Source organism: Lynx canadensis, chromosome C1 (genome assembly GCF_007474595.2).
Source record: "Lynx canadensis isolate LIC74 chromosome C1, mLynCan4.pri.v2, whole genome shotgun sequence".
NCBI lineage: Eukaryota > Metazoa > Chordata > Mammalia > Carnivora > Felidae > Lynx > Lynx canadensis.
In genome coordinates, this window is record NC_044310.1 from 64,593,668 (window position 1) to 64,606,356 (window position 12,689).

General features: G+C 41.7%; 1 protein-coding gene across 2 annotated transcripts in view; it reads left to right on the forward strand.

Annotated features, from left to right (window-relative positions):
- Positions 1-12,689, forward strand: part of AK5 (adenylate kinase 5) — a 258,793-nt gene that overhangs the window by 226,155 nt on the left and 19,949 nt on the right. For both annotated transcript variants that reach the window (XM_030324267.1, XM_030324268.1), the window contains exon 13: positions 12,161-12,352. In XM_030324267.1, the coding sequence (XP_030180127.1) occupies positions 12,161-12,352 (192 nt within the window). The remainder of the gene's footprint in view (positions 1-12,160; positions 12,353-12,689) is intronic.

Below are 12,689 nucleotides of genomic sequence, written 5' to 3' on the forward strand. Positions count from 1 at the left end.
GTTTTGCGGATATTGAACCAGCCCTGTGTCCTAGGTATAAATCCCGTTGGCCATGTGAATAATTTTTTTAATGTATTGTTGGAGCCAGTTGGCTAATATCTTGTTGAGGATTTTTGCATCCATGTTCATCAGGGAAATTGGTCTGTAGTTCTCCTTTTTAGTGGGGTCTCTGTCTGGTTTTGGAATCAAGGTAATGCTGGCTGGCTTCATAGAAATAGTTTGGAAGTTGTCCTTCCATTTCTATTTTTTTGAACACCTTTAAGGGAATAGGTGTTAACTCTTCCTTAAATGTTTGGTAGAATTCCCCTGGGAAGCCATCTGGCCCTAGACTCTTGTTTTTTGGGAGAGTTTTGATTACTAATTCGATTTCCTTATTGGTTATAGGTCTGTTCAAATTTTCTATTTCTTCCTGTTTCGGTTTTGGTAGTGTATATGTCTCTAGGAATTTGTCCATTTCTTCCAGATTACCCATTTAGTTGGCATATAATTACTCATAATATTCTCTTATTATTGTTTTATTTCTGTTGTGTTGGTTGTGATCTCTCCTCTTTCATTCTTGATTTTATTTATTTGGGTCCTTTCCTTTTCCTTTTTGATCAAACTGGCTAGTGGTTTATCAATTTTGTTAATTCTTTCAAAGAACCATCTCCTGGGGCGCCTGGGTGGCTCAGTCGGTTAAGCGTCCGATTTCAGCTCAGGTCACGATCTCGCGGTTTGTGAGTTCGAGCCCTGCGTCGGGCTCTGGGCTGATGGCTCAGAGCCTGGAGCCTGCCTCCGATTCTGTCTCCCTCTCTCTCTGCCCCTCCCCCGTTCATGCTCTGTCTCTCTCTGTCTCAAAAATAAATAAACGTTAAAAAAAAAAAAAAGAACCATCTCCTGGTTTCATTGATCTGTTCTACTGTTTTTTTGGTTTTGATAGCATTAATTTCTGCTCTAATCTGTATTATTTCCTGTCTTCTGCTGGTTTTGGGTTTTATTTGTTGTTCTTTTTCCAGCTCCTTAAGGCATAAGGTTAGGTTGTGTATCTGAGATCTTTCTTCCTTCTTTAGGAAGGCCTGGATTGCTATATATTTGACTCTTATGACCGCCTTTGCTGTGTCCCAGAGGTTTGGGGCTGTGGTGTTATCATTTTCATTAACTTGCATATACTTTTTAATTTCCTCTTTAACTGCTTGGTTAGCCCATTCATTCTTTAGTAGGATGTTCTTCAGTCTCCAAGTATTTGTTATCTTTCCAAACTTTTTCTTGTGGTTGATTTCGAGTTTCATAGCGTTGTGGTCTGAAAATATGCATGGTATGATCTCAATCTTTTTGTGCTTACTTATGGCTGATTTGTGTCCCTGTATATGGTCTATTCTGGAGAACATTCCATGTGCACTGGAGAAGAATGTATATCTGCTGCTTTAGGATGAAATGTTCTGAATTTATCTGTTAAGTCCATCTGGTCCAGTGTGTCATTCAAAGCCATTGTTTCCTTGTTGATTTTTTGATTAGGTGATCTGTCCATGGCTGTGAGTGGGGTGTTGAAGTCTCCTACTATTATGGCATTACTATCAATGAGTTTCTTTATGGCTGTGATTAATTGATTTATATATTTGGGTGCTCGCACATTTGGCGCATAAATGTTTACAATTGTTAGGTCTTCTTGGTGGATAGACTCCTTGATTATGATATAATGCCCTTTTGCATCTCTTGATACAGTCTTTATTTTAAAGTATACATTGTCTGATATAAATATGGCTACTCTGGCTTTCTTTTGTTGACCATTAGCATGATAGATGGTTCTCCATCCCCTTATTTTCAATCCAAAGGTGTCTTTAGGTCTAAAGTGGGTCTCTTGTAAAAGCATATAAATGGATCTTGTTTTCTTATCCATTCTGTTACCCTATGTCTTTTGATTGGAGCATTGAGTCCACTGACATTTAGAGTGAGTACTGAAAGATATGAATTTATTGCCATTATGTTGCTTGTAGAGTTGGAGTTTCTGTTGGTGTTCTCTGGTCCTTTCTAATCTTTGTTGCTTTTGGTATTTATATATATATATATTTTTTTTCATCTTTTCTCCCCTCAGAAAGTCCCCCTTAAAATTTCTTGCAGGACTGGTTTAGTGGTCACAAACTCCTTTAATTTTTGTTTGTCTGGGAAACTTTTTATCTCTCCTTCTATTTTGAATGACAGCCTTGCTGGAGAAAGAATTCTTGGCTGCATATTTTTCTGATTCAGCACATTGAATATATCCTGCCACTCCTGTCTGGCCTGCCAAGTTTCTGTGGATAGGTCTGCTACAAACCTGATCTGTCTTCCCTTGTAGGTTAGGGACTTTTTTCCCCTTTCCCCTTTCATGATTCTCTCCTTGCCTGAGTATTTTGTGAATTTGACTATGATATGCCTTGTTGATGGTCAGTTTTTGTTGAATCTAATGGGGGTCCTCTGTGCTTCCTGGATTTTGATGTCTGTGTCTTTCCCCAGGTTAGGAAAGTTTTCTGCTATGATTTGCTCACACAGCCCTTCTACCCCTATTTCTCTCTCTTCCTCTTCTAGGACCCCTATGATTCCTTTTTAATGAGTCACTGATTTCTCTAATCCTTAAATGGTGCTCTTTTGCCTTAATCTCCCTCTTTTTTTCTGCTTCGTTATTCTCTATAAGTTTGTCCTCTATATCGCTGATTCTCTGTTCTGCCTCATCCATCCTTGCCGCCATTGCATCCATCCATGTTTGCAGCTCAGTTATAGCATTTTTAATTTCATTCTGGCTATTTTTTACTTCTTTTATCTCTGCAGAAAGGGATTCTAATCTATTTTCAATTTCAGCTAGTATTCTTATTGTCATGATTCTAAATTCTGGTTCAGACATCTTGCTTGTATCTGTGTTGGTTGAATCCCTGGCTGTCGTTTCTTTGTGCTCTTTCTTTTGGGGTGAATTCCTTCGTTTTGTCATTTTGAAGGGAGAAAAGGAATTAATGAGGTAGAAAAATTGAAATTAAAAAAATTAAAATTAAAAAATATTAAAATTAAAAATTAAACACACACACGCACAAATCAAATAGATGATGCTAGATGCTAGGTGTGTTTTGGTCTGGGTGTTGAAAGTGGTTTGACAGATTAGAGAAACAAACAAACAAAAAAAAAGGGGGGGGGAGAGAGAAAAAGGAATCATTTGAGAATTTGAAAAAATGAATACACTGAAGTAGACTAAAATGAGATGTATGGAGGTAAAATAGAATTTAACAAAATATACACAAAAGTAAAGACTATAGTAGATAAAAATTAAAGAAAATATTTTTAATAAAAATTAAAAATAAATATGAATTTTTCCTTTTTCTGTATTTAAGAAAAAAGGAAACAAAAAAGATAAAAAGAAAAAAAAAGAAATTGTTTGAAAATTTGAAAAAGTGAATACACTGTAGTAGACTAAAATAAGCTGATGGAAGCAAAATAGAATTTGAAAAAATTTACATATAAGCAAAAATATAGTAATAAAAATTAAAGAAAAATATTTTTAATAGAAAATGAAAGTAAAAATGAAGTTTTTCTGCATTCAAGGAAAAGAAAAATGAAAAAGAGAAAAAAGGAAAAGAAAGAAAAAAAGGAAATTGTTTAAAAATTTGAAAAGGTGAATACACTGAAGTAGACTAAAATAAAACGATGGAAGTAAAATAGAATTTGAAAAAATTTACACAAAGCTAAAAGATATCGTAATAAAAATTAATATTTTTAATAAAAATTGAAAATAAAAATGAATTTTTTCTGTATTCAAGAAAAAGTGAAAAAGAGAAACAGAAAAAGAAAAAAAAAGAAAATTGAATAGATGAACCTACTAACAGATTGAAATAGGAATGAAATTAGTGTGTTTTCCCCTAGAAGTCAGTCTATGTAGTGCTTTATAGTCCAAAAGCTAAGCAGGCAGTGAGACTCGTGCGCTTGAAGAGCAAAGCTGGCCCAGTTGGGCGGGACTCAGTGTAACAGCTCCGCTCTCCACTAGATGGCGCTGCTAGCATCCTGGGGTGGATTGTTGCGAGGCTCGTAGGTGCGTATGCGCATGCGTGGGAGCGGTGACTAATGGCGCCCCCAGCTACCCAGTCTGTTCTCCCAGATCAGCAATCGCGCACCGGTCCTCTGTCTTCAGCGATCATCCACTCCCCGCTTTTTCACTGTCCGTGACCAGGCCCCAGGCAGTACCTCTCTCCTGAGTTTCGTCTCAAATGTGGCTGTTTTCCCCAGCCCCTTAACTTCAGAAGGACTGCGGCTTTGACCCGTCCTGCCCCTCTGCAGGAGGGTCTCACCGAGCAATGGCTGAATGAGCAATGGCTGAATATCGGCTGCACCCGGGAACGCTTGCTGGACCCTGCTGCTGCCAGTGCCCTGAGACTGTGGCCAGGTGCCAGAAAAAATTTGCAAGATAGTGTAGCATCAGCATTTCAGGGATTATGGAAAATCGCAACACACATCTGGCACCAGGCTTCACCCTTAACGACCTTGCCCCAGCACCAGCGAATGTGGCTGCCTTCCGGGGTCTGCTGGGACCAGGTGGCTTCAACAGTCTCTACCAAATGTCCTTCCAGCAGTGGAACCGCTTTCCCCATGTGGCCCGAGAACCTCCTGGATCCCACTCTGTTCCTAGGGATTTGCCCTTCCCACCAGAGCATCGCCAGGTATCTAGCTGCAGAGTTGCAGCCTTTGCCCTCCCCTTGTTTACAGTCTTAATGGAATTTAAACCTTGTCCTTTCTCCTTTCTCCCTTTTTAGTTTAGTCCCTGCGGCTGTTTCCAATTTTCCACTTTCTTTCCAGCTGCTTTTGGGGAGGGGTGCTTTTCCTGTATTCTCCACCCCACTCTAGTCTCCCTCCTCTCTCTGCCCACAAAAGTGGTTCCCTGTCTTTCGCAGCTTATCGCTCCCCAAGTTCAGTTCTCCACACCACGTACCTGCTGAATTTTGTGGTTCAGGTTGTGCAAATTGTTGTGCTAATCCTCCAGTCAGTTTTCTAGGCATGTAGGATGGTTTAGTGTTGGTCTGGCTGTATTTCATGGATGCAAGACACACAAAAAACTTCCATGCTGTTCCCAGGAATGGGGAAGTTTTTTCTACACCACTTTAGAATCAGGACCTTTTCAAGGCTAGAGGATTGAGAGAGGACACAGAGAAGTTGTTGTAGTCGGGGTCTTGAGAAACTGCCTGCCTGTCGGGGATTGGCAGTTGTGGAAACACACCGTTAAAACACGATGGGAGACATGCTGTAACCCCTGCGGGGTCCACAGTGCCTACTGAAGTTCAGGCTTCAAGGCCACAGCACCCTTCTAGGTGATTTCACACTTCCCTTGCCTGTGAACTTAAATTAAGGTCCAAAGAGCCCTGGGAGGGTCTCCAAGAGAGTCAAGGCAGGTTATGCACTAGCTTGGAAGCACTGGAGGAAGAATGGCTTTTAAAAGTCTACTTTGTAAAGTTTTTCTTTTGAAACGCCCAAATGGCCCAGCGTGATAAGATGTGTGGTAAAGATAAGCATCTCTTGTTTGTTTTGTTTTGTCAACTACTGTGTGCAAACAACAGCAAAATTATAATCCTTATTCTCCCTTGGGGATTTTTATAACTGGGTCTGAAGGCAGATCCCTGATTTTAGGCCTGTGGTACTCCAAACTGTTTTGAGCAGTGGCATTCACGTGGAGCCTCTTTGAAGCACATCACTCATGCGGTCCAGAGTCTGAAAAGCTGGATTTTGCCTCTGCCATTTATTGGTGTGACCCTGGGCAAGTGAGACAACTTCTGATGACAATGCACCTGCCAAACCCTAATTTGAGGGTTTTGTGAGCACTGAATGACAAAACATGCAATAATATGTTTTCTAAGCTATAAAAGGCTATAAAATATTGTCTACATTAGGGTGACTCATTTTTTAATCACACCTCACACAAATCTGTAAATCTCTACTCCGTAACACCTTTCTCCTTTGCCTGTAATGCAGGTAGTGCAAGGTAAAGGCTTTACACAGCCAGTGGTCTGTCCCTGGCCTTTGGTGTGTATGAGTTCAAATACCCATATGATTTACCCTAAAGTAAAGCAGAAGGCCCCTCCCACTTTGAGCCCCATTCAGACAGTGTTAGAATGTGCAGAGCAGGAACCCCACAAGAACTCAGGAGTGAAAAAGAATTGTTAGCATGGCAACCGGGCAGGTTTAACCAATGCTAAATTCATGATTCCATTTCACAAAATACATGGGTGCCCCATTTAATTAATGAACTGGTGGCCTGCGGTGAGATCTACATAAATAATCTTCTACATAGTACTGGGAAGAGTTTTTAAAGATCAAGCATGGTATTGATTTCTCTCTGGGTACAGTGAATTTAGAAGATTCTACCGTCCCTTACTTAGGCTTATGTGCAAGGGAACACATGCGACCTTCCAAAGCAAGTACTTGCTTTAAACCTGACCAGAATAACAGAGATGATACAAATATACAGAATGAGCTGCTCTTAATTCGTTTATGCCCTGTAGGGACCCCGTCATTTGTTGAGTCTCCTCCAAATTACAGACAAGTAATTAATTTGAAATTTGGCAAAGACAAATACAGACACCTGATTTTCTCCAGAGATTCAGAGCAATCAGCCAGGTTGAGAGCAGAGGGAGTGTTTCTTGTGCACTAATCAGGCCTACAACTGTTTGAAGCCATTCAGGCCTGGGATTGGCTGGTTTTAACCAGCCTTTCTGTGTCACAGAGACTGATGTGCCTGAAGCACGGGACCATATGTTGCTGAAAAGCCAGTTAGTTAGTTAGGCTGATGCTCTTGCATACCTATAGTCTTCTGAGTCTTCTGAGATACAAAGTCCTTTAAGGATTTGTTTAACTCCTGTACCTGACATTACCAAAGACCAAACACAAACTAGTATCAACAGCTTAAGGGTATGTCTGTGTATGATTTCTCTATTACCATCCTATCTTCTGTTCCCAACAATGGCTTTGCCCCCATTGAATTAATGATCTGTGCCTTCAGTGTCCAGTGTGGTATATTGGGAGAAGGGAAGGTGTCAGTGTATGTATATGTGTATGTGTGAAAGCACATGTGTGTAGGGGTGTGTGTGTGTGTGTGTGTATGTGTGAGTGTGAGATGGGCAGAAGGAATATGAGGAAGGGGTTGGGGCTTCCGACCACCATCTCCATCCCACACTCCAGCTGACAACCCCTGGTCATAGTGACTGGTGTTAAGAGGCCTGTATTAAGAGCCTGCTGTACAACCCACTGGCGACTCATTTAACTTTACGTATATCAATTTCTTCTTCTATAAAATGTAAATTGAAAATGGCTACTGCAGTGTCTCTCAGAAAGATTGGATGGGATCCTTGAAGAGTGCCTGACACATTTATAAGCCTACATATGGTACTCAATAAATTGTTACAGTTTTTTCCAAAATTAGGGTTTTTTTTTCTGACTGTAGAAATAAAAATCATATAGATATGAGACACTACAGAAAACTAGAAAACAAAGAATAACTAATCACCCAGAGATAACTCCTGTTAACATCGTGATGTGTATTCTTCCAGTCTCTGTTCTACCCATTTTTATACAGATAATACCATACGGAATACGTAACTAACAGAGTAATAGCTATTATTTTTTGAGCACTTAAAATATGCCAGGAATTGAACTACATGCTTTACATATGTCATTTTATTAATCTTTATAATCCCATTCAGTAGATATTGTTTCCACTTTAGAGGGTTTTTATCATCTCAAGGAGGGGGTGTGTGCTTAGCCTGGCTCTCTAGTGTGAAATTGAAATACTTTCTTGTGTTAACCCAACCTTTTGCTCAACAGCCAAAATAAACAGATACTAATAGAAGTAAATGTATGCGCTTGCTCTTGGCTTTTCCCTCCCAGAAGCCTCTTAGCTGAAATGGTGCCCTTACCTTGAGTATGCACATAGTATTCCTGGGTGTGTGAATGATGACATTACTTTATCCCTCTACCTGACTACTCTTAACTACCTTGTAACTCTTCCATCTACAGAATAAGTGATCCTGTTTACAAATGTATTCTAATTTTCAGGATGAGCTCTTAGCAAAAAAAAAAAAAAAAAAAAAAAATCTTATGAATCTGGCCAATGGACTTTCTAGTTGGTGTGTTCTAATTGCTTGGAATTGTGATAAAGCCTTGGGGAATACCTTGGGATTCTCCACTTGAAATTTTCTGCCCTCTTCACCTGACTTCTAGTTCATTGTAGAACTTTGAGCTGTGTAATGGCACTATGGGGGCAGAAGTTACGGTGGCAGCAGGGTGGTTTATTATTATTATTATTGTTATTGTTATTATTCAAGAATGCTGGATTAACCCCCTACCCCTACTATAGTGAGGTTCCCTGAGGGTATATACCTCTGGGGTGAGAGCAAATGAGAAATAGGCATGCCACTTTATTGTTAACCAGGGGCCCTTACCTCCCAGTGCAGTGAAACCATAAATATGCTGGTGCATGTGACTTAGGCTAAAAGTATGGGTGGAACTTCTGACTCCTTCTAAACCCAAATCTGACCAACAGGGCTTTTTACAGTTCAAAGGGATGAATATATTGCCAGGCTCCCATTTATGTAGTGCTTAAAATGTGCCAGGCACTTGATATCTATTAACTCATTTCATCCTGGCAATCGTCCTATTAAGGTAGAAAGTATTGTCCTCATTTTAAAACGAGGAAAATGAGGCACCTGGAGAGAACTAGATGGCTATTATTCTCAACAAAAGAGAGTTTCTGGGTGGCATGCCCCTGCCCACTGGTAAATATGGCCTAACCAGTGTCCTGACTTAATCAGAAGAAAACCAAAGTGAGGGTCACAGGAGCTCAGGGTAAACGCCTCCTCCCACTGCACCTGCTGGAATTACTAAGGCAAAGTCATTCTCACAAGTCAACTGCAGCTGACATGCTCATACAGGTGGCTGCTCTCTGCTGGGATGAGGGCTCATCCCAGCTAGAACCCAAGAGGCAGCCAGAGCCAGTTTCTGCAACATAAAATGGCCTCAGACACCACCCACTTCCTTTCCCACTGTCTGGCCCCCCTCTCCTGGCCCCATTTGGCCCACCAGGCATCTGGCCTCAGCCCCATTCTGAAGGTGAAGTCCTCTAAGGTGAAGTCACCAGGCTTTGGAGCCACACACACAGCTGGCTAAGGACTGTCATTAACTAGTCCTCCGTGGCCTTGGGCAAGTTAACCTCCATTTCCTCTTGCTTAGAGGAGAGATAATACCTCCTGTCAGAGGGCTTAAGGGATGGCTGTACCTAAAGGCCTTTGCTACTGACATGTTGCTTGCCTGCTGTATGCCAGCTGCCCTTACAAGACACTTGTGCTCTAATGGGGATCTCCTGAATACAAAGGCTATAAGGAACCTGATGCTGCTGTGGCAGAATTCCAGGGATACCATCAGGGTGATATTGGGGGCAGAGAGTTGTCCCCAGGGCTCTGTGATTCACTCAGGCAAGGGGATAGCACTCTTCCATTCATGTGGTGTTAAAGGTTACCCACAGTCTAATGAAAAAGGGGCAGAGCTGGGACACAGAAAGCTACTCCAGAGGACTGTCTAAAGATATAGACAGATATATCAAAGTGTTTTGAAAAATAATTAAATGGTATTTCATGCAAACATTTCATAAAATTTTACATACTATAAACATTAGTGGTACAGGCCACTTCCAAATGGGATGGCTTGCTCAATAGTATTTTATGCAGGATGGGAGCAGAGGGGCACCTGGGTGGCTCAGTCAGTTAAGCATCTGACTTCAGCTCAGGTCATGATCTCGCATTTTGTGGGATCAAGCCCTGCATAGGCTCTGTGCTGACAGCTTGGAGCCTGTAGCCTGCTTCAGATTCTGTCTCTTTCCCTCTCTGCTCCTCCCCCACTGGTGCTCTGTCTCTGTCTCTGTCTCTCTCTCTCTCTCTTTCTCAAAAATAAATAAAACATTAAAAAATTTTTTGTTTCAATATAGGACAGGAACAGAGAAGAAAGGTTAGGTCAAACCCCATTGTCTTGGCACGAGAAAATGGCTTGGGAGAGTAGCTTCCCAAACTATTATTTTGTGAAGAATCGCCTGGTGATTTTCTTAAAATGCAAGACTGATTCAGTTGGTCAGGGATTGTACCTGCAACTGCCTTTCTAACATGCTCCTGAATGGTGCCTGTGCTGCTGGTCTATGAACCACACTCTTGAGAATCCATGTGGAAGACAAAACTACCTCTCAGTTCTGCACTGATTTGGGTCCAGAGGATCAATTACTGCCAGCTCCTGCTCAGATACACATTGTCTCTGTTTGTACCTGAATGGGTTCCTAAATTGTCTTTTCTGTCATCAAGACTGACCTGAAAATGCCCACAATTAGAAAAATCACCTCTTCTCACACAGACCCAACCAGAAATTGCTCCAGGGAGCCAAGCTCTAACTGAACCCTAGGCTGCCTCCTCAAGCTCGCCCTCTGCTGGTAGATACAGGTCATTTTCTTCCAAACCCAGCCTTTCAACGTTGCTCAAATGCTCATTTTTGTTTTCCAATTAATACAGGCAGAAAAGTTGCATGAACATATTCCGCAGGTTTATTTCACTCTTCTAGATTTTGGAGAATTTTTTCCTTGTATTTTAAAGGACATCCTACAGGGGGGGTAGATAAATGTCTGCTCAACACTTACTAGCAACTTACCATTTCATGTTGCCTAAAAGTCCTCCTCCACCCTTTGTTCCCATCCATCCCAGGCACTTCCCACAGGGGAAGTGGCAAACCTTTGTTTACTCACAACCCGACCACTGCAAGATTGGGAGAGGGAGCAAGTTTCTTTTGATCCAAGGTTGGGGTTGGTAGTGGAGGCAACATAGACAAGAAGACATCAGGAGCCAAAGAACATTTAAGAGAAGGATAGGAAGATTGGGAGATTGGTGCTGCTGATCATATCATTATCATTGACTCACTAAAACATTTCTTCATCACGTCCCTACTATATGCAAGACTTATGACCAGGAGCCAAGCACCTGCTAACCCTGCACAAAGAGACTGTAGCCTCATAGGAGAAATAAACATCATAGCTAATACTTATGGAGTACCATATGCCAAGCAACACACTTACATTATTTTATTTTATTTTATTTAACCTTCACAGCAATTCTGTGATCATCCTCATTGCACAAATGAGAAAAGTAGGGTGCGGAGAAGTTGAGTGATACTTCCGGTTAATGATGAAGTCAAGTAGCTTAAAATTCAATCTGTTATCTTCTCTAGGAGTGTTCTGGGGTTCGATGGGCTTGGCTGACTGGTTCTCATTTGAAGCCCTTCACACAGTTGACTTTATACAGTCAGATAATGGCTAAGGCCGGTATATATACCGACAGCCAGGGCTGGGATGTCTAAAACAGTCTAGAGTTGGCTGGGTATCTCTGTTCACAAGGCCTCTCCACGTGGCTAGCTTGGGCTTCCTCGTGGCTTAGCAATCAGAATAGTTGGACATCTTAGAGGATAGTCAACCAGGCAAGAACTGCAAGATTTCTTAGGATCTTGCTTCTAAAAGCATATGGTATCATTTCCATTGTATTCTGTTGGTCCAAATTGTTACAGGTCAGGCCAGAGTCAGGAAGTGGAGTTATGGGCTCTATGTCTCTGTGAGGGAAAAGCTCAAAGTACATCAAGAGAAGGAATTGGTGAAGACCACCTTAGAGACAAGTCACCACACCAGGATTTGACCCTAAACAACCTGACTCCAACCTTTGTGTATTCAACCATTATGTTCTACTGACTTCACATAAAACAGACACAGTCACACCATGCTCCTGGTGGTTGTGTAAGATAGAATGGGGTACAAAGGAGGAAGTGATTAGCTCTGCCTCAGTAGGTCAGGGAAGGCTTCCCAAAGGAAACTCCCCTTAGTGTGGAGGACAGATTACCTGCATTGGGTAGCATTCTATATGATCCCTATATTCTATGAGGTGACAAAAGCTGAGGGCAAGAGACAGCTCAGAGGCAGCATGTGGAAAGCCACTGACCTGGAAAAGAGGAGCCATGAAGTCCAGTCCCAGCTCTGCCCCATTGTAGTTCTGGGACCTTGAGAGGAACCAGTAGACCAGGAAGGGAAAGAAATAGGGGTCTCAGGCCTTTCCAGAATATCACAGAGTGGAATTTCTGACTGTGTTATGCTTCCCCCCCGCCCCAGATTGGAGACCCGCACCTGGTGATCTGTATGGACTGCTCAGCAGACACCATGACCAACCGCCTTCTCCAGAGGAACCAGAGCAGCCCTCTGGTGGAAAACAACACCACCACCATTGCCAAGCGCCTTGAAACCTACTACCGAGCATCCATCCCTGTGATTGCCTACTATGAGACGAAAACACAGCTACATAAGGTGAAACATTTCACTTCTTTTCTCCAAAATGAGCCAGTTACCCCTCCCCCTTTTTCTTTTTTCAAGAAAAGAAAAAAATGGTAAATTTTGGTCAAGGGATCTGGGAATTAGAGCTGCATACAGCTGCACCATTTGAGCCAAAATATTTACTCTCTTCACCTTTGTATAAATCAAAGTTAATTATCTGTCATAATACAGACCATAAAAAGTTGGTCATACAGTTCTCACAGATGCCATTAAATTTGCTAAGAACAACTCCTTTTTCCAGTATAGAGCAAGGGAAGGAGGGAGGCATGGATGAGGCATAAAGTTCTGTCTTCTAGACCTCAGCTGAATG